Source organism: Motacilla alba, chromosome 2, assembly GCF_015832195.1.
Source record: "Motacilla alba alba isolate MOTALB_02 chromosome 2, Motacilla_alba_V1.0_pri, whole genome shotgun sequence".
NCBI lineage: Eukaryota > Metazoa > Chordata > Aves > Passeriformes > Motacillidae > Motacilla > Motacilla alba.
The window spans coordinates 115,591,951-115,613,900 of record NC_052017.1 but is presented as its reverse complement, the minus strand read 5'-3'; the positions used below and the strand labels follow the sequence as shown (position 1 = coordinate 115,613,900).

The window sequence follows — 21,950 nt, the reverse complement described above, 5'->3', positions numbered from 1 at the left end:
AGGTAAGAGATGACAATGAGTGGGTGGGCATTAGGGGAGGATGAGGTTAAATCCAGAGTTTTATGTTCAATCATGTAATCATGGAGCCATGGTGTGAACACCAAAAGGTGACTGGTTTGATTGGCTATGCTGATGTAATAGCTGGATATATAATGGCTTCAGTAAAGATAACAAAATTTATTAGCGGTAGAAGGCCTATGTGTCAAGATTATTTCTAATTACAGAGTGCATAAAGTGGTGACATTTGAATAATGCTGTCTTTTTAAACTGAAAACTGTTTGGCCGATCACCTGTATGACAAGAAAGGGTTCATTTTCAGCTGGAATCACTTTGAAACATATAATAAGAATCCCTGTGCTAATTTGTATGTTGAATTCTTCATTGTAGAGAACTTGAGCAATGAAGTTCTGATTTGCCCCAAGCGGTTATTTCCTGATGAAGATCACAATCTGGTAATCTGTGTGATAGCCTGCAGCAATCTTTTCCCTAACTGCATTTGTGGGATAGCTCTTTGCATGGAAAAGTTTTCAGCTGTGCTTTGAAGTGGAACTCGTAATATTATATGTCTTGAAACATGTTAGAAATTAAGTATGCAGATAACTATGTATTGAGTTTTAACATACTGCGGTATGCGTGGTTCAACTTTGTTAGAACTTCAAAGATTAAACCAATTGCAATTTTCTTCATGTGGAGTTGCACTCTTACTATGCATGTACTTAACCTGATGTAACAAATGTGACCAAGTTGTTTGCTTGAAGACTTCGTTTACAAAACATCTAATAGCTAGAGGGAGTTGTAACTACTCAGTAGTGGTTTTCTGGTTTTGCAGTTTTGTTTCCTGAGGTTCTGTTTGTTAACTGACAATTAATTACTAATGCAACATATCTCACTTTCTCATTCCTCACTCTGGTGTTTTTTAAATTTAAAAATTCTTAAAGAAAGTTCACATAGCAGTTTGTCACTGTAGTCCTGTTTCTTTCTATAGTAGCTAGAGGACACATAGTGACTAGAAAACACAGACATATCTCTTAAAGCCAGAAGGTTCTATAAACAGCAATTTCTCTGCAACTGAGATCTCCTAAAAATATATTTTAGTAACATATGAGATATCTGAAACCTGTTTTGTAGTCCAAAGAGTTGCAGGTGCATAGCACCCCGTCGACAAATACCTAATTAAATTGGCTTAGTATCAGACTTGAAAACTCTGATAAATTTTTGGCATTTTAAGCATTTTGAAATGTTCTTTCTTACCATGAGCAGAAACCTGTGAAAAGCAGAGTTGTAGGTGCTTGTGTGACAGCTGGAATTTTTCTATTTGAACTCCCTCAAAGCATGAGAAAAATTTAAAGAACTAAACCAACATAGTCTGTTTTCTTTATTTTGTGGCTTAATTAGGACTTGTTGCTAAAACAAATTGGTGTGACCCACATTACAGGATAGGAAAATGGAACAAGGAAAAAATACCCTTAAATTAGTGCCAGAATGTTATGTACGGCAATGAGGATTTTCAACCTTATGTAATAGAATCTTTTTTAAAGGTCACCACCAGCAAAATTTGCATGTTCTAGGCCCAAGTATTTCTTGTATTTCCTCTCCACGTTTACCTTCCCTGAACTCTGCTCCGTCCTAAATACTACCATCTATTTAATTAACCTAGTAATTATGTAGGACTGTTGGCTACATTGAGTCATTCAAATGCAAGATAGGTAGATTGTATAATTTTAGATCTTATTTCCAAATGTTCTGTGGGAGAGAGCTGGTTAATCAAAGTAGCAGCTACTAAAAATCTTTAAGTAATTTGTACAATTAAAATCAGTATTTTGTCTACTCATTGGTGTTACAGAGATATTGTTCCTACAGCTGGAGGCAAACTAAAATTTCTTTTTAAGCATGTGAGCTTAACCTTGAACCTCCTGACTTGATGTTTGAGTCAAGTAAGTTTACAAGAGGCACGTTCTACATAGTTTTGACTTTAATTCTGTGCTATGTTTGTATACACATGAAAACAGAACTAGAGAAAATTGACAGAAGTGTTTGGGAAAAGTATGGACTTTTCTGTACAAAGCTGTTTAGATTAGATACATGTATAACAGAATATTTTTATTCTGTCTTTACACGACTCCTGTATTTTTTGGATTTTTTTCTTCCAGTGCTAATTGTCTCAGCTTGTTATTGTACTATCTTTAAGTTTGTGGAGAAAAGGTTTAAAAGAAAAAGTAATCCAAAGTATTCAGATAGTGAGAGATGCAATAAACATTGATTTAAATATATTGCTGTTGATAGTATTCATTAACAAAGTCAAGTTGTAAGCAATGTTGTTTTTAGTCATTTAAGCTGTGTGCACATCTGTGTGTATTTCTTCCTTGTAATAAATCCTTCTTGAGGAACTACCCAAAAAACAGTCATCCAAATAATCAAAAACTAAAATAAAAAGCCAAAACATGGCTTGGACAAAATTTGACTAGGTTTTGGAAGTGATCATCTTTCTATGACATTTAGAAAAGAAGCAAGTGCAGATTCAGGATTTTGTCTTATGAATATACATCTCTGTCTTCTTTTCTCCTTCTCTGACTTGATTAGTTATGCTTAGATAAACAAGACTTGAGAAGAAAGTTGTTAACAGCAGCAGCTCTTATGGGCAAACAGCTGGTCTCCAAATCTCACTGAGAAGTGTGGAGCCAGCACTGCAAGTAGAGCCCACTGCTCTGCTGTATTTAATCAAGTGCTTTTGACAAGCCTCTTGAAACTGTGCAACCTCCTAGGACAGAATTTCTCACTAAATTTCTCCTTTTCTTTTGTTTTTGACTGTTTTTCTCATAGAGACAAATCCTTAGGGTTTAAAAAAAATCCCAAACAACCAACAACCCTGAAGCTAGTTATTATTATGATGGGTTTTCAGAGCAGATTTCCTGGGAATAAATTTAATTTTTTTTTGTTGTGTATGTCTTTGAAGAATCATGTAAATGGAAAGCAATAGGATTTGTTTATAGTCAGAAAAAATATAACTACTGAAGAATAATTATTTAATAAATTTAAAAAAAACCCACCCTGAAGATGATGCATAACTTCAGTCAGCCAGATGATAATCTTATTCTTGTTTTGGTTTTTTTTTGATTTCTGAAGAATAAATAATTCTGACTTAGTAACACATCACCTCAGCTTGCAACTAAAAAACTCTTCTAAATACTGTGATGTTCCCTGTGAGTCAGAAAGCTATCTCTAAGCTTAAAGGTACTTTGAAATATAGCAGCTTGTATTCAGAAATGGACTTATTGACCATCTCTTTATAAACTGAATATAAAACAACTAAAAACCTATATGTCTCTTGTGCTTGAAGTATATTTTCAGATAACAGGATCTCAGATCCGATTCTTGAGGAACTAAAATGGCTTTGATCTTATATGTTTGGGTATACTTAAAAACGTCTTTTAGACCTACAAAGAAGTTCAGACAGTGTTCCCTAGAGGAGAGAACTAAGTCTGATCTTTCACATCCTGACTAAATGAGGAATTCAAGGAGATGTTTCAGTGCAATCACTTCATCTCTTGAAGGGAGGAGCTTCCTTTCACTAGGGAGTTCAGCTGGATGCTTATGATCCTAGAGTTATTTAACATATTTTGTGATGCATCCCTTTTTTTTGCGAACTATTTTTTTTCCCCTTCAGTTGATCATTCCCAGCATCTCCACAGTCAGCCTGCTTTGTTGTCTAATCCTGAATTTATGACTTTTCTCTTGCTTTCAGTATTTATGTTTTTAGATTGTTTGCATGGTGGGTTATTTTACTGTGAGAAATCTTGTAGGGATTGAAAATTAAAGACATAAATGTTTATGTTTGGATTGATTATATGTGAAATAAGGATTAATTCCTCAAATACTAAGATAAAAATCTGTTACATGTCAGCAGGAGAGCCAAAATTGAATTTCAGTTAGTGACTTTTATTTCAAATTTATGTTCTTGTCTTTGTAGTTCCTTTGAAGTTAGTGCTTTTTCTGTTCCTTCAGTTTCCCCATTCCTAATCAGTAAATTTGATATAGATTTTTAAAGTCTTTTGGGAGCCTGCTGAGGTATCTTTATAACCGTATAGTCTAGATTATACAAAGTTCAGATCAGCGATCTAGTTTTTAATGAGAAAATAGTAATTAAAAAAGCTATTTCCCCTCCTCCTCATTTCCCTTAAGGTTGTAGTGCTGAAGAAAATTTCTTAGAAACAAAAAGGAAGAATCAATGTTGTATTGCAAAGATTTTTTATTGAATTTATTGAAAGTGAACCTTTACCTAAAACTTTAGATCTTACCTCTAAAGACCCTGCTGCCATAAAACAAACAAAAATTTCTGAGTATGGATGTTAGTGACAATTTAAGGTTGGAATATTTCATAAACAATATCATAAGTATTTTATTAAAAATCTCTATTCCATCTGTAAAGTAAACAGAAAATAGTAACCCCGTCTCCCTTTAAAAAATAAAATGGAGTTCATAAAAGCACAGATTTGTCCATTGAAAGTGTATTATTCTATCTGTGATATAGAATAACAATGAGTAAAAATGAAAGATGAAAATAATTTTGATTTTGGATTAGCACTTGGAATCATTATGGTGTAGGGACTTCTTGGAATGCAACAGTTCAATATGTGCTTATTGTGTCAATTACAAAAATACATATTACAAAAAGGCTGTGTGTGTGTATACACTCACATGACCTGTCTCTCCGTAGTGAGAGAGTGAAAAAAACCCTTGTATTTTAATGAAAAGGAGAAAATAGGTAGGGGAATATCAACAGAGAAGGCTCTGAATTTCCTGAGACACTTCAGTGAAAATACTTATTACAGACCCAATCTAATAAATCCCTCTGTGTACAATCAGTTTGAAATCTGCAGATCTGCAGTTTAGACCTGCAGATCTATTAGTGGAAGGGGCTTGCAGCAGTTGCTTTATCATTAATCATATTGGACAAGATAATTTGCCAAAAATTTCAAGCAGTAGTAGGCTGTGCTTATAAAATAGAGGTTGTTTTCGGTCTTTGCACTGCTACTAGTTCTGCTCTGTTGGTGATAAGACAGTTCTTTTGTACCTTATTTTAGCTTTATAATTCTCTGTTGTATCTGCTTTTTATCACACTGCGTTTTCTTCTTAAAAGCACGTGTTCTAAAATCTCCCTTTAATCTAGCTGATTGATAGTTTTTACTTCTGAAATGTGATTTTTAGTTGTTTCTTTGAGGGTCATGTTTTATTGCTTTTTCTTTTAGTGTATATTTCTAGTTTGTAGTGACTGCTTGTTTTTGTGCACCCTTATCTTCAAGTGATAAATTGTAATTTCTTCGATATAACTTCCTAATCACCTTTCTGGAAAAGCTTAGCTTGATAATTTGAAGCCTGACATTTTATGTTCATAATTGACTATTTTTCCTCTCTAAGTTTCTTTGCTTGCACTTTGGTAGTGATGTAGAGGTATAACTAATGCTGCTAGTCTGAATTGTCAGTTATACTTCTGTAAAATAATTAAAATACAGGGGCTGCATAGTTGTAGCACAACTAACTTGAAGATAGTTTTTAGATTTTGGAATGGTTATATAATTCAGGTGAAGAATAATAACTTTGAGTGGTAGGGAAGCAATTGGAATTACTTCAAAAAGAAGCAGCAGTCACAGCATCTGAACACAGTAGAGATGAGACATTGTAAGAAGTCAACACTGTTGACTTTGCTGTCCCAATGTCACATTTCATTTTAAGTAGATACATATTCAGCTTAACATTTGTCTTTCATAAAACTAACAAAAATGATATTGTGTGGTACTTTGAGCTAACCTTGATCCATCTTTCTCTTGGTCCTTTTTCCTTTTGATGAGTTTGAAGAGTTTGCCCATTTTAGCTGCAGCCTCCCCTTTCAGGAAGGAAGATGTTTGTCTTTCTTGCAATGAATTAATTTTTAAAGGGCACAAGATTGAAACTCTGGGTACTTGGCTAGAGGTCGACATATGTGTATTAGTTCAGATTTGGACTGTACGTTTGAAATTATTTTCTGGATTCTCTCAACTCACTTTCCTTGTAAGCCTTGTGCTTGTTGTCCCTGAATGGAATTGGCTCACTTAGGTCTGAGTGAAAGGTGCTAAAAGATGTGCTGAAATCATTATGGGCATTCAGCCAGGTAAGGTCTGGTTCAGACCAATCCCCCCATAATATATATTAGTGGATGGGGAGGTTCCCAGCATCAGTTAAATGCTTTATGAGTGCACTTGTGGTAAGATCTGGTGTCTGCAAATGCAGGCGCAGCTGAAGTGAATTTGTTGTGAATTGCCTATTCTGATGCCTGTCAAAACACTGTGTTGTTTATATATAATAGATATTATAATAAATGTCATTGCATGTAAAATAGTTTTGAATTTTTTTTTTTATTTCTCCATGTTTGGTTACTTTCACTCTGTGTAAATTTCTCCCTGTTTTGCACTTAATTGCTTGTGCATCAGTTACGTTACTGAAATGTATTAGTCAGGAGGTCTTTCTTAAAGCATCTGATCAATTTAATGTATTTAAATGGCTTTAAAGATAGTTAAAAGACACACTAGTTACAGAATCAACTGCCTGTAGTTCCTTTTCATCTATATGAAAAGTCTTAAGCTCTAGTGTTTCTCAATTTTTCTCCCTTGAACTCTTGGGAATTGCATTTGCTGGATGTTAAAACCAGAGGAGATACGTGTTGTTTTTCAAAGTAGCTGTAACAGTCTTCTGTTCACTCCATCTACCAGGTAGCTGTGTTATTTAAAGAAGCATGGGGATAGGAGGGCAGAGTGGTAGATCTTAAAGCTTTTTTTATGGTTGTAGAGAGTGAGAAATTAGTTTGTTTCTGGCTTCCACCTAAAAGCAGCTGGCTTTTGTTTGATAAGCTATGGGAAAATAATAGTTTGCTAAAATTGAAGATGGGGAAAAAAGTTGAAAATTGTAATTACGGGTTTTTGCTCTTTTTCTGGTCCTTAAGAAGAGGGTGTATTGGTGATTTAATTTATATTAGCTTTAAATTGTACAGGCAGTATGCATTTTGTCAGAATTTAAGGGAGGGATGAGTGAGATAATTTTGTGTTAACCCTTTCTGGAAAGGGTCTGCCTGCCAGAAGTAAATACAATGTGTTACACTTCTGATATGAAAAGTGCTTGGCAAGAATGCATGAGGTTGGTTTCAAGTAATTATTTTAGAAGACTCAGAACTACATTATAGAAAGTAGTTGTCTCTTTTTTCTTCAAGTAGTTAGCAAGTTTCAAATGAGCAGTCTCTGCAGGGATACTCAGAGCCTGGTAGGGGAGTGCCAACATGGAGAAAGTTTCTTGGATGAGAGCCAATGTAACAAATGCAAGCAGGCAAGCTTTGTGTCCAGACTTGTGTTTCAGCTGATGCGAATGGATTTAATGTCCTTAGAAGCACTGTGGCATAAATTGCAGCAGAAGTACTATAGTACAATGTGCTTGGTTTCATTCGCTGTTGTTTTTGATGTTGGAGGATTAAGGGGAGGGGAAAGGATCAACTACCCAGGATGCTCTGTTAGGAGGAGTAAGTGAATTTCATTGTCGTCAGAACTAGATTGCCATATGAGTTCTGAAAAGCGTTTGGCTCCTGAGGATAACTGCTCTAAAAATAGATTTGGAGGAGAGGTTTCTCTTGGGTCCAGTTTCAGGTTCCAGCTGAGCTGGCTTTAGGAAACCTGTTTGCTCCTGTTGCGAACAGGAGGATAACAGTGAGGATATTTCTTATTCTGCCTTCAGCATTAATTTTTGGATATACTGACACACTCGCTTTGTTGGTGGAAATCGGGCACTAATGTTATGGCTGACGATACAGGTATAATCCTAACCTTTTTTTTTTTGAGCAAATGGAAAATGTGTACTTGCAAATACCGATTATGTCTGATTTTGTAATGAGCAAAATAACTGGCTTAGTGTTGTATGTTTTCCTGCCAGTTTGCTGTCTAGTCCGAGTTGCAGGCTGCCTCTGTTCTCTTTGATTACATGTTCTCTGGACTAGAGGTATTCCATGAATTTATGGCCAGTGTTTAATTGTAAATAATATTTTGCCTAATAGAGCATAAATTAACATAAGACATACTGTTTTGTCTTCAAATATTTGACTTCAAAGTAATTTTTAGAGAACGTAAAATTGTAAGGTGTCTTGAAGGTAAGCTAAAGTAAAAAAGGTTTTCATACATTTTTAGCTAGATGTGACTCACTGGGGGGGTCGGTGAGGTACAGGATTTTATAGATTTGCTGTTGAGTGGTAGACCGTGCTTTAAGACTTTCTGATGTCTGCATAAAGACATCTGGTGGTGTAAGCACAGGCTTACCAGATATGGCAAGTGACCTACTTCTGGCACGGCTGGCAGCATGTGCAGGGAAAGGGCTTGAGTTGAGAATTAACTGTTTGGAATGAGCTGTGAGCCCGCTTCAGTTCTTGCAGTGTTTTGTTCTGACCCTGCGTGTAGCATTATTTGTGCAGATCATAGGTAAATTTTTTTGTTACATAACCTCCATTTATATAAAAGTGTCGCGTGATCAAGCTGCTGTGCTTGAGTTGTTATTCAAGAGTTTTGTAAATAATTTTGCTATAAGGTAGAAAGCCCCAGCATAAAAATATGCCTTTGGGACTATTGTGAACTACATTCTTATAGCAGAATCTATTTTTGAGGAATTTGCATGGAACAATCTCTTATACTGGAAAAAATCTGAATAGTTCTGCTTGATTACTTAAATAAGTTGTATTTTCTTTCATTTCCTTGTTCTTCTGATAAGTAAAGCTTCTGTCTTGGAAGGCAAATAGCAGTAAATGGTAGAAAACAGTAAGGCAAATAAGTGAAATGCAGTAAGATCCTCTTTCCTGTTTGCTCTAGAACCAAGTTGCAATCTGGAATCATTTAAACTATTTTTAACCTAGGAACTTCATTTTAAATATATGTAAAGCTTTCATTGACTGCCCTGCTACACAGGTGTAGTGAAGCCCTGCTGTTACATACTGTAATTGTTTATTTCTCAGTATTAACATTACCAGTTCAAGAGTACTGTAAGTAATTTTCATACTATTGAACATATTTCTGAATGCAGACGCTGCTTGTCTGTCCCTCAATTTTCAGGCTACCCCTACATTTCCCACAAGAGAGATGTTACAATGAGCTGTGTATGTGGACCCTGCATATATGTAATTAGAGGACTGTGCAGTAGCAAATGATTCATGCTTGATGTGAGGCTAAGTTACCTCAGTTTCTCTCTGAATATTATTGGGCATTTGTGTTTAATGTAGAAAAGAAACTAAATAGTTGGTGTTTGATCTTTCAAGGGAGTAGTGTTAATAAAAGAATTCTTTTTTTCAGTAAAATGCTGAGCTGAATAAGAGTTGGCATGGGTTAGTGGTTTTTATATTGGTCTGAACTTTGTATAAAGCACAATGAATGTAATAAAAGAGTATTTTATTACAGCTGTAAACCTGCTGGCAAGCAGGGTCAGAGAATACTTATATATAGTTCCTGTTACAAAAACAAGTCAGTCACCCATCTCATTACTTATCTTTCAGATACACCAATTTATTTAAAAAAAAACCAATTGTGTTGGTATTTACCTTCTAAGAGTATTTTTTGACTTTTTCTATGATCAGTGTTGATAAATACATCTAACATTACTTTCAATTAGTATAAAGATAACTCCTTAGCTTATCACAATATTCATGACAAAGCTTCTTGCAGTGTTCTTTACATCATGTAAGAAATAGTTTTGCTTGAATGAATAACTGGGTCTGCATGTGGCTGAGCAGGCAAAACTTGGTTTTTGGAATGGAATGAAGTGGAATAGACTAATGGACTTGAAACTGCAGCCAAGTGCCACCCTTGTAGCAGTAATGTCAGGGGGCAGAAGAGCAGACCTTGAACTTTGAGGAAGGCCACAGGCAGGCATCTTTTTGGGTACATATTTATTTACTTTTATATATATATATGCATATCCCTTTTTCACTAAAACAATCCTAAAACAACAGACTAAGCAATTTATGTCTTCTCTAGTGATGATGCCCATTTGAAAGTTGCTACACATATGCTGGGTCAAGGTCTTTTGCAGTCTTGTGTTTACAATTATGTGTAATTTTTTATATATATTTACTTTCCATATGTGCAGTTATAAGGGAAACCATGATTTGTGTTATGTCTCTGTGTCATGCTTTTACTTGTATGTTCCATAGGACTGACATTCTAAAATTGTTTAGCATGGAGTGAATCTCTGTTTAATTCTAAGCATAAGGGAAGATGGTTTTAGTTGGCAAAATGTTCTGAATTTGAAGTCTTACCCTTAACATAGTTCAGATTTTAGAGTTTTCTTAGGCTATTTGAATTGTCACGTTGGTTCTGTGAGCTATTTTGACTACTTTTGAAGCTCAGTTTAGGAGAAATGCTTCTCTTGCAAAGCTTTTCTGCTGGTCATACTGGCCTCTGGTGGCAGTCTGGGAACTGCGGAGAACAAATGCAAAGCATCTCAAAAATGTGAAGCTCTGTGTAAATAGACATCAGAGGGGAACAAGGCAGAATTTTCAGCTAACTTGCAAGACAGATGGGGGCTTTGGTGTTTGGTTGGCTGTGAGGCTTTTGCTTAGACTATCATCAAGCATCTCACAGTAATTCATAATGAAATGGAGAGCAAGTAAAGGTGGTAAAGTTTAAAAAACCCAACCAACCAAAAAACTTCACCACAACAACAAACTCCACCGTTGTTGCTGAAATGTCTTGTATTCTGTGTAATCATAAGCACCAAGTTTTATAATTGTATCCTCAATAATAATTTTCTAACTCTTACATCTGTTTTTTCTTCTTGTTTTATTTTAACAGAGACTAAGCATGGAGGAAGCAAAAATGGAAAGAAAGAAGGCCTCTCTGGAAGCTCATTTTTCACCTGGTTTATGGTAATTGCTTTGCTGGGAGTTTGGACATCAGTAGCAGTTGTCTGGTTTGAACTTGTAGATTATGAAGAAGTTCTAGGTAAGAATTCTAAATCTTAAGATTTTTCTAATAATGTTATGATGTGCATTAAATGAATGCCATTTTATGTTTTTAGATAGATTATATGTCTGCTATAGTGTTTGCAAATTATCTACATGATAAGAATAGGCAGTGTGGTTCAAAATGTGTTTTAATGCTGAGCACTATTATGATGTTAAAGTGGGGTTCTCATAAAAGGGTATTACCCTCCTGTAGGATGTCTTTGTAACATGTATACTGTAGTTAATTTGAGAGGTCAGCTAAATATGCAGTTTGAATTTAAGCTCTCAGAAACTCGCAGCAGTGGTTGAAAGTAGGCAGCTAATGTTAGCTCTGCTCTGATGGACTGTGATGCCTGTAGGGTCAGGACTACTGATCAGTCATCCTCTCACAAGTGAGATGTTTAATGACCTCAGTTTTAAGTTTATAGTGGTGATGATTCTATCTCAATTTGACAATTTTAAGACAGTACTGTTAATAAAATATTTAAGGTTACGACACACTATCTCAAATTTCAAGATGTATGTCCATAGGTACAGCTGTTTTCCCTGATGTTGTAGGATTCAACATGTACTTTTGCACCTGGTGGCTTTACAAAATTTACAAATCTGTTGGTACATGCTTTTTTTTTTGATCCGGACTGATTTTTTTCAGAAAAAAAAATTTCTGGTTTGAAACTTAAGTGGGTCTAGTGATGCAAATAATGTTTTTTGTATTTTTACCATGCATGCAGCCAAAGCAAAGGATTTCCGTTATAACTTGTCAGAGGTCCTACAAGGTAGGATATTAGAGAAATAAGCTTGTTTTACAGTGCCTTGGCTGAAAGTTTTGGTTTACTTTACTATGGTTTTAATTTTTTTTTAAGAATTACTCTTCTTCTTCAATGACATGAAGCTCAGCCATTTCTCATCTGTCTCATTCTTCATGGTTTTGAAGATGATATCATTCTTATTTCTAGAGGGTTGTATTTTTGCACCAGTCTGCTGTATTTATCCATAAACAGATACGGCTCCTTCCTAATGGGTTGCTTCCATACAATGGTGATGAACATATTTTTCTATTCTAGACCCAAGTCTGAATTTTTTCTTCCACAAAACTGTTTTGTAATTTTCTAAGTACCATATTAAGAACTATGTTTCATTAATTTTGATAGCAGGAAAGTTCTGTCTTCATTTAGAGAATGACAAGTGTAGTAAACTGTCAGACTATAAGGACACAAAGTTCTGCAAGCTCTGCAGAGTTCGGTCTTGTTAAAAGTCGTGTCTGAATTTTATCAAGCCTATAATTCGATAACTTTCTACTAGTGTGGTGGTCCCAGGACACTTCAAATCCTGGATACCATGCTTCTGTGCTGAAAATTCTCTTTTAATCAAAACTGAGTTCTCCTTTTGCATATTCTTAGGGCTGATAGAGCTGCAGTTTCAAAAACAAAAAGTGAGAAAACTGCTTTGTTAGTCTTACATGAAAGGACGGACAACTTTTTTTTTTGTCTGCATGGAAGGTTATATACAATTGTTGGCAGAATTTTTGAATGGTTTTCCTTGGTTTGGGAAGTAGGCTGCTTCTATTCTATTAACTTGGCACTAAAAACTGTATACCTAAATAGCTATCTCTTTTCTGAGAGTTTAGAATTGCAGGAAGCATGTAATCAGAAAACAAATGGCCATTATTTTATGAATTTTTGTTTTATTATTTTCCCTCAAACATGTTGAATGTTTCTTGTGAACTTAAATTTTATTCTGTGCAAAGCATGTCCATGTCAGGTACATATTACAGACTTGCTTTAAATCTATTGGCTGCAAAATCAACGCAGGAAAAAGACAAACTTGTGTTTGGTCTCAAGGGCAGAAAATACAGAAAGAAACTTGAAATATTTGTAGTACTTCCCAGAAAATTTAAAATGTGGTTAAGAATATTACAGCTAGATTGTTAAAAAACATATGGTAACAGCCTAGCATTGACAGTCAACCATCACACATTGAAAATTTTGCTGGACATAAATGGCCAAATCCCTAATTGTCTTTTCTTCCTCTCTTTGCACTTCTAGGCAAGCTTGGAATATATGATGCTGATGGAGATGGGGATTTTGATGTGGAAGATGCTAAAGTATTGCTAGGCAAGTACAAATACAGGTGGAACAATCTATATAATTTAGTTGGCATGTTCATGTTTTGCTTTTTTATTTTTAAGTCAAAACAATATTTCTGGTTTGTTTCTTTGTTTTTTTCCTAGTTCAAAATCTTAAGTTGATTTTATTGTGATGGGTTTGTTCCTTAATGCAAGTTGTAGGATTGGGTGTGTACCTGACAGCAATTTTTGTTATTTTTCTTCTAATGTAGCAATGCTAGTGGAAAGCATTTACTCTTACAGGATGATTTTGAAATTTAGGTGGTTGATGCTACTGTATTGAATACTATTGCTACTGTTGAAAGATGGTTGTGATAATCAATAAATTTATCAGATGCAGGACCTAAGATGTTGCTAGAGTGAAAACATTGTTTATGTTAACATGTTAAGCCAGGTCCATTTTAAAATTACTTTAGGCATGCCTTTGTACTTCTTAGATGACTATTTGTGTAGTGTATTTTTTGTATTGTCTTTCTTCTATTCTGAATTCTCCACAAGTCTGTTCATTTTTTTTGCCCTTCAGAAACAGTACATGACATGAATTTTTCTTCTCTGGCATTGAAACACTGGGTTTAGGCTTCTGTTCCTTGTAACTTGTGAGATGTCTTTCTGCTCACTGTGTATCTTCAAAGGGAAATTTCAATATTTCAATCTCTAGACATGCTTTATTTTATTGTTGTTTACTTACATCTTTTAAAGCACTGCCTTCTTCAGCTTCAGTCAAGCCTTGGATAGATAATTCTTGCATACCTGATGGTAGAAATTTTAGTTAAGTTTACTTTTCTTTACATTTTCTTTAGTTGGTTTGTTCAAATTTAAACCTCTGCTGAGCACACAAACCTGTAAAATTAAACAAATGAACAAAGCAGTGAACCCCCCAGCATAGTAACTAACAGCTTGCGCAGAGGACAAAATGGAATGTATCAAGCTAGTCAAAGTTGTCAGTAGTACATTAGGATGTTACGGTTTGCCAGTTCAAATTCATACTCCATAAAAATCAGCTTGTCATAATTTTATGTTTCCTACTTTTATCTGGAGAAATAAGCAAGTCTTTGGGAGGATGTGTGTTCATTTGTTTAATCCCTTCATGGTTTATAGAAAACCCATGTCATAACTGAATCAGTTTGCAGTGGTGTGAATGTGAGAGTCACTCCAAAGGATCTCCAGCACTCTGAATGGCTACAGATTGGGTGTTAATTATAATTGGTGACTAAGATAATACTTGGTATATTTATAATCCTAATCTTGCTCTGTCTATTATGTAGTGTATAGAAGCTGGGTATCCTTTTCTTGACAGTCGCATACAGGCAGAAACATTCTGCTGCTTTGTTCCATCTCTGTTTTATGCAGCCTGATATAGCTGGGAGTTCTGCCAGTACATGAAAGTGTTTCTATTCTAAGCTTGTCTTATCATGCATTCAAAACTTGTACTTCAAATGTGACCTTAAAAGGTCACAAATCAAAATTTATTTTTATTATTTTTGAAAAATTGCTTAGAAATAGGATTTATTCTCATTTAAATTTGAGAATAATTTTTGCAGTATGAAAGAAATGATAAATTGTTAAGTTTTGTGATGCTGAAAAAATTATGAATATAAAAAGATTTTTTTTTCCAATAACAAGCATGTTATATTATCAACTGAACTTCCCTGTAAGTTACTATGCTTGTTTACATTTAAAATTTAATATGAAATTAAAAAATGAGCACCACAATGCAGACTGAAATTATTTCATTGGTGCAGAAGCTGGAAGACTGGATTCCCTCTTGAGGAATTTGTCTTCCAGAATTAAGTCATTGTAGTAAAGGAAACTGAATAGTAAGCCTACTTTCTGAATATTGAGTGCAAAGCTCCTTTTATTTGTGAGGATTTTGTTAGGAAGGCTTATTACTTTCTGTTTTTTTTTTTCTGGGTCAGTCTGCCATAACAGCAAGTGGTTTCTCTGGTACAAAAGGAGTTACTGCAGTTTGGTATTTAATGATAGGAATTCATATGTTTTTCTCTCCTCAATTCTTTAGCTATTACAGCACTAGTATTGTGTATTGAAGTTGTGATATGTACAGTGGTTTAATGTTGTCCACTTCCATCACCTTTACTTTTCCCTACAAATTTCAAGATGGAATTTCATATTAATGGTAAATAAATTTTACGTTTAAATTAATTTAATTAACATTTTGAGAAATGCTTCTACCAGCATGAGTTTATTTTGAATTTCAAATAATGGTTTTAATAATTTTCTGTACTACTTGGCCATACCTAAATAGTTAATTAAAATTTATTATTTTATTTCTTGTTTGTATAATACATGATGGGATCTGTTCTTTTTTATTTGTTGGAATTAGCATGGGTTATATGATTAGGTTCTCTTGAAAGATTTGTCTAATTTTCAAAAGGATGTGCGAGAAGTTTGTTCTTCCCCTCTTCCCCTACTCCCTGCGTAAGAGAAGTAAAAAAAACCAAAAAAACCCAAACCACCTACACCCCCTCCATTCAACCAACCCCAAGTAATTATGTAGTATTGTAGCATTTATTTAAAAAATTTCTGTGGTGGAAATGTGAACTTGTTGAAGCTAATCTGCCATTATCTTGCAGATTTTGTCTTTTTCATAGATATTTCTGAGGTGCTGTTTACAGAATTCCTTCTGGTAGCGGGAAGCGAGGATTTGTACTCTGCTCCTTTGGGGGCTGCTGTTTGCAGTACTTTGCTTCCCAGTTTTTGTCCACTTGACTCTGTTCTCGGAAGGGTGTTATTCTTAGGGAGAGTGCTACACATCTGACCTTGATTTAAATCAGTACAGTGAAGCAGTAGCTTTAGTGGTATTACCAAAAAAGTGTCATGTACCAATGTCTTTTGTAATAGTCACTTTGGAGCCAAGCTATTTCTTGTACTTTTGTCCCTTTTAACAAGCAACAATATCCTGATAAATTCTTCTTAAATGGTTGCAGTAGTTAGTACAGTTTTGGAACTGCAGCTACAGAAAACAGTCCCTTTACTGTTCTTGTGCATTTAGTTCAGAGTAGTCCAGCTATGCAGAAAATGGCAAAACCCCATCCTTGTGTGTCAGCAGTCAAATGGTAATAAGCCGTAAAATCCAAGTAAGAAATCTTCTTTTCCTCTGGTTCACCTACAGTAGAAAAATACTTTTGCAGGCAGTCACTCTGATTGCACGTTCAAAAAATCTGTAGTGAGATAATAGGTGTTAAAAGAATGCTTTTTGCATGGTTCAGCTGTTTAGGATAAGTTTTATGCTCTTTCTTATTTTTCTTGTGTTCTACTGTAGCACTTTCAAATGTTAAAGGTTGGCTTGTGCTCATTTTCATAGGAGGTGTTTACAGCAGAAGAAGGGCTTTGTCTTGTTAAATGCATGTAGGGAAGTCTTGTGCCCTACTGCTTGTGGTAACTGTTGAACGGACAAATATTTTGACTCCTTGGTTCTCTTGGATTTCAACTGTCGTTAAGACTTCTCTTGAAATAAAGTAGATAGACCTTTTGAGTCCCTGCTTTAGTAGGGTAAGGCTGCTCTGCTTTGGTCACAATTTTCACATACTTTTTACAATACTTTTGTGAGCTTATCAGTCATTACTTTGAAAAGCAGTTCTTCTTGATTATGGAGGTGAATGAAAATGAAAAACAGAGTATTAAGGAGTTGGTGGTTTTTCTGTACTCTTTGTTAGAAAGCAAGATAAACATACGAAATCCTGTGGTTTTTTTCTTAAACTTAGGCTGAAATGTTGCCTGAGGGTTTCTTTTGTTTTGTTCTTGGGTTTATTTTGTTAAATTCAAAGGCCATTATCTTTATCTTGGATAATTTTTGCAAAGAATTGTAAAGAAAAGGTTTAGGTTTTTTTGTTTGGTTTTCTTTTGACAAAGACTGTAAGACATATTCTTCCAATTTCTGTGGTTCCCTTTGGAGTCCTAGTATTTTCAAAGAAAATATGCTGCTGTACTCCATTTTATAAATGTAGTTGCCCAAAAGTCTTATTCTTGACTTTGAGCAATAACAGGGGCATCTGTATGTTTCTGTACGTGTGTACAAAAATGACTTCCTGAGGTCTTTTGGGAGTAGTGTGTTGGATTTTTCTTTTGTTGGATTTTTTTTTTTTTGGTTTTCCCCCCATTTTGTTTTTATATGAAATTCTGACAGACTAGAATGACACAAGTATTAATTGTGTATTTATAACATAGATTGTACTTTTAAGATTTTTAGATTCAAGTTTCCATTCCTATATTGAGATTTTGTACTTCAATAAATATCCTTACTTCAGTTTGTATCTTTATATCTTGTATTATCCAAATTTTGAAAACAAATTAGAGTAAGTGAGTACTGTGCATAAAGTTGTTTATAAAATTTAATTTTTATAGAACTAAGCCATGGAAGAAGTTGGAGAGGGATATTTATAATACCTTGATTGCCTCCCGGATTCAGTCTGTCATTTTTAAACCTTTGGGCTATCCAGTGAAAAGTTAAAGAGAATGGCTGGTCACTCAAATAGAGGTTCTGGACATCCACGTACAAGGATGTGGAATATCATGGACTTGGAGGTTTCTTCAGAATTATCATTGATAATTTCACTATGTGCTGTAAGAAAAATGTGTTGAAATGTGTTAAATGTCTCTGCCATGAACTTCTCTATCTTGAATGTTTCATTAACCTCCATCTAATATTGCTTTGTAATCTGCATGTGCAACATGTTCACTTAATTTTACGTTTCAACAATCTGTCTTCACCTTTAGCTCACTTTTCTGCTTGTCTTTGCAAAACAAATGAAGGTTTGTTCTGTTTAGAAGTGGGGGAAATTCCTCCCTCTGCAGCTTTAAAGCGTACCAGTAATTGTTTGTTGTTGCCTGGTCATTCTGTTGTGCATTACCTAGAATTGAAAATTTGAAATGTTATTTAGTAACAACTATAAAACAATGATTTTAATTTGAAAAACACAAACAAAGTAGGCAAGAGCTCCCCCAAAGCAGGAGGGGGAAAAGGCATTACCTATGGCTTATTTGCTCTTTACGAATGCTATTTAGATCAGTGGGTCTTGTAACATAAAATAGTAACTTCTAATATTAGGGTCTTTAGCAGTGATGAGCTCATTCTTTGGTGTTCTGGCCTTCTCTACTTTAGCTCTTTATCTTGCTTTAGATTTTCTATATAACAAAACTTATACTCTATGTTGACTACCTATTCATTTTCATCTGGTGTTCTGTATATCCTCAGGTGTGGAAATAATTCCCAAGGATCAAGTGCATCCTATAGAAATCTGTCATAGAAAAAAATGGTTGAGAACATGTTAAAAAAATGCAAAGCAAACAAACTGCAAACTCAGCAATTAGAATCCTCACTTCTAAGCAAAATCAAAATTCTGCATGGATAAGAATGTTATTCTTAACAGTGTGTCTCTGTGATGAGTTTGTTTATATACTCTTTACTTTTAAATGTTATTCTCGGCCATCAGTTGCAAGCTCTCAAAATTGAACATAATGGTTTAAAAATAAGAAAACAAACTAAGTGATTTTAAAGTAGTAAAAGATTACTGATAAAAAATTATCTAAAGATGAATGCTGTGGCAGAAAACTTGAGTATAAATGGGTTTAGTTTTAGGACTAGGAAGAAAGGAAAGCAAAGCTACTGCCCTTTTTTCTCTTTTTTTTTGTTTTTTTAGTAAGATTCTGGCATAATATTTTGCATGTTTATTGCCCAAATTATAGTCTGTACTGGAAAGATTCAGCTTTCTTAACATCTTTCTATTTCCTAGTTAGCATTCCTGTAAAGACTTCTGTCTATGACAAGAGATGTCTTTCACAGATCCTCCTTTTACAGTTTCCTCTTTCCACCTAACTGCTGTCTCTTTTTTCCCCTTCCCTCTCTCTCTCTTTCCTCTATTCTTGTATAGGCCTGACCAAAGATGGCAGTAATGAAAATATTGATTCCCTTGAGGAAGTCCTTAATATTTTAGCAGAGGAAAGCTCTGATTGGTTTTATGGCTTTCTCTCATTTCTCTATGATGTATTGACTCCTTTTGAAATACTAGAAGAAGAAGAGAGCGAAGCTGCAGATGATGTTGATGGTACGTCACAGAATGAAGGGGTTCAGGGAAAAAAGACTTGTGTTATTTTGGATTTACAGAACCAGTGACTGAAAGACTGATTTGATTGGCTTTCGAAAATGTCCATGAAATCATCAACCTTAATATAGCAAGAATTTATGGCATTGAGGGGAACCTCCCAAACGGACACTCTAAAGATTGAACTAAAGTTAGCCATGCAATGCTGTTTCAGTAATTGAAAGCCTTTCAATAATTTTTCCATTTTTGTGACAGGATGGCAAGTGTTACACAGGTGTGTAAATATGTAGAATAAAATGTGTATCTCTGGTTGTGTAGTTGGTTTCTGTATGTGCTTCAATTTGTGCATTTTGTGCACAAAACTTACAAAGCTTACGTGTAATAATCTCTGCTGTTAACGCTATAACATTTGTCTTTCTAGCAAACATTAACTGAAGCGTTTTGTAACAGCCTTGATTATAAAGTATTCTAGCATGACTGCATTTTGCAAATACATATTTTTATGTTAATCCTTAATATAGTCATGACAATGATAATTCTCTTGTGAAATATAATTTTAATAAATAACTTATTTTATGATTCACTGATTTCTCAGATAGGTTCTTTTTACTCGTACAAAGAAAAGCACTAATTTATAAGTGCTTGAAAATTCTACAGAAACATTTATTTCTAAGTTAGCTAACATCATGTATTCAGAAGCTACACTGTCAAATGGTTTATTCCCACTGATTTGTCTGTTTTCAAGCTAAATCTTCAGTCATTTCTTTAATATGACAATCACATCACAAGGGCTGTTCCAAATTTCTTTTAGTTTTTAAGGTGGGCCTTCTGTGGAAGTGGGAAACTATAATTATGTATTTCTACTGTAATACTGAATATATTAAAGAGTAATTGAAAATTAGAATTTAATGTCTTCTATTCCTTGAGAAATTGAAGTATTTAATGTAGTTTTGCAAATTTGAGTATTTTTCTTGTGAAACTGTTTCATGACAGTTGTTCCAAAAATACTTTCCATGTATGTGAATTCTGTCTGCTATCATGAAGTTACTGGTATAGAAAGGGCAGTTTATAATTGTGTCCTGCAGTTTGTATCAGGTGTCAAAAGCTGAAACTGAGCTGCCCTTTTAAAACATGAATAATGTACTCAAACAAATTGCTATTAAAATTGTATCAAATTGGTTTTTGTAATGCCTGCTTTGCTGAAGTTTGTATTGGTTTCTTACATGAAGTTGATACCCCAAGTTTAAACACTAGTAGTTGCAGGCTGAAATTTTAACTTCTTTTTAAAATAAATAAAATTTCACTGACTTTGGCATGCCATTTTAAAGCAATTTAACATGCCTGTTTGAAAAAACTTCCTCTGGATCATCCAATTCAGGGTACTATATAATCTTTTAAAAGTAATAAAAATGTGCTAGTGTTAAGCAAGTGAAATGTTGTGATGGGCTAATACTGCTACTCAAGGTTTATGAATTAAATAGAGCCATGAGAGTATTGGTCACATTTTCTTCCAAATATTTGGGATTAGGATATAAGAAAGCTAACAACATATAAATTTAATGGTTTTTAAAACAAGATAAATGAAGTGTAAGGCAAAGAAAAGAAATAAACAAACCCCTAAACATTATAAAAATAAATGCTAGTGTATCTGGAATATTACTCAGCAATTGTTAGCAAGTGCAAGAAACTTGCAGTGTCTGAGATGTAGGAAATAAATAAGCTTGGGTTGTTTTGTTAAAGAATTTTCTTTATCTTAATTTAGAAGACGTTTTCTTCTTAATTAGAAGAAGATTTGAATTAGAAATAAGAGTTTCATCACTGTTTTGGGATAATAATACCTCTCAATGTGAATTTAAAAATTGTCATGGAACATTGAATTCTATTGTAGATGCTTCTAGTAATGGACCTAGATTGCCAAAAAGAGAAGGGAAACATCTGCTATAAGAATTCTGTATAATGGAGTTTATGCAATTTTTTTTAAAAAATGAATTGATAAACTGGAAATTTTTCAGGTGAAATTGAGGTGGATTGCTTGAACCACAAGAAAGCTACAGGCACTGAGATAGGTGGTCAGTAAACAGTGAATTAGTTTAGTGTGGGCTGCAGATATGAAAGGTGGGCCAACAGTTCTGATTTAATATCATGCAACTTCCTTGTTGGTTTTATTAAGTGTGCAGGCATCTGCTCAAAAACAATTATAGTGGGAATGAAGAATTTGTCAGGGGAGAAGGGGTGAGGGGTGGGTGCAAAGAGCTAGTGTAAGTAAATATCTTTGTAGAGTACTTCTTTTCTGGAAAATAGTCTTCTCAGAAGTGTTCAGTCATGCCTGGGGTTGTTCCTGTTGAGTTGACAATTGAACCCTCACCTGTGGTTCTCTCTGGAAGTTTGGGATAGAGGAGTTTGGTTTTCATGTATTCTCTTAATAGTTGTGATTACAAGCAGAACTTGGCTAGTAAGGACAGTAATAAGATTTAGATGAATATTCAGTTATATCAGCATGGCAGGCTTTTTTTTTTTGTTCATTTGTCTTTAAAAAGGCATTTAAAAGCAAAAAACATTAAGCTGAGTATGATGTGCAAAGAAGCAAAGAAAATGGAACAGTATCCCAATTTTCTTGTGAGTCTGCCCAAATAGTTTGAAATTAGTTGAGGAACTTGAAAACTAGATTTTTAGTTTGATTGTTCGTGACTATAAGAATACAGTCATTAAATTGTTTTAAAGTATTTTTAAAGTGTGGGTTGAAAGCTGTGGCGTTTTGCCTTCTATTAAG

General features: G+C 34.4%; 1 protein-coding gene across 20 annotated transcripts in view; it reads left to right on the top strand.

Moving 5' to 3' along the window:
* ASPH (aspartate beta-hydroxylase) overlaps nucleotides 1-21,950 on the top strand; it is a 113,389-nt gene that overhangs the window by 6,575 nt on the left and 84,864 nt on the right. For 12 of the 20 annotated variants that reach the window (XM_038128845.1, XM_038128858.1, XM_038128855.1 and 9 more), the window contains exons 2-4: nucleotides 10,845-10,994; nucleotides 11,728-11,772; nucleotides 13,042-13,110. In XM_038128845.1, the coding sequence (XP_037984773.1) occupies nucleotides 10,845-10,994; nucleotides 11,728-11,772; nucleotides 13,042-13,110 (264 nt within the window). Of the gene's footprint in view, nucleotides 1-387; nucleotides 453-7,132; nucleotides 7,829-10,844; nucleotides 10,995-11,727; nucleotides 11,773-13,041; nucleotides 13,111-19,009; nucleotides 20,085-21,950 lie in introns of those variants that run through there. The other 8 variants (XM_038128853.1, XM_038128849.1, XM_038128865.1 and 5 more) reach the window with 6 other exon arrangements.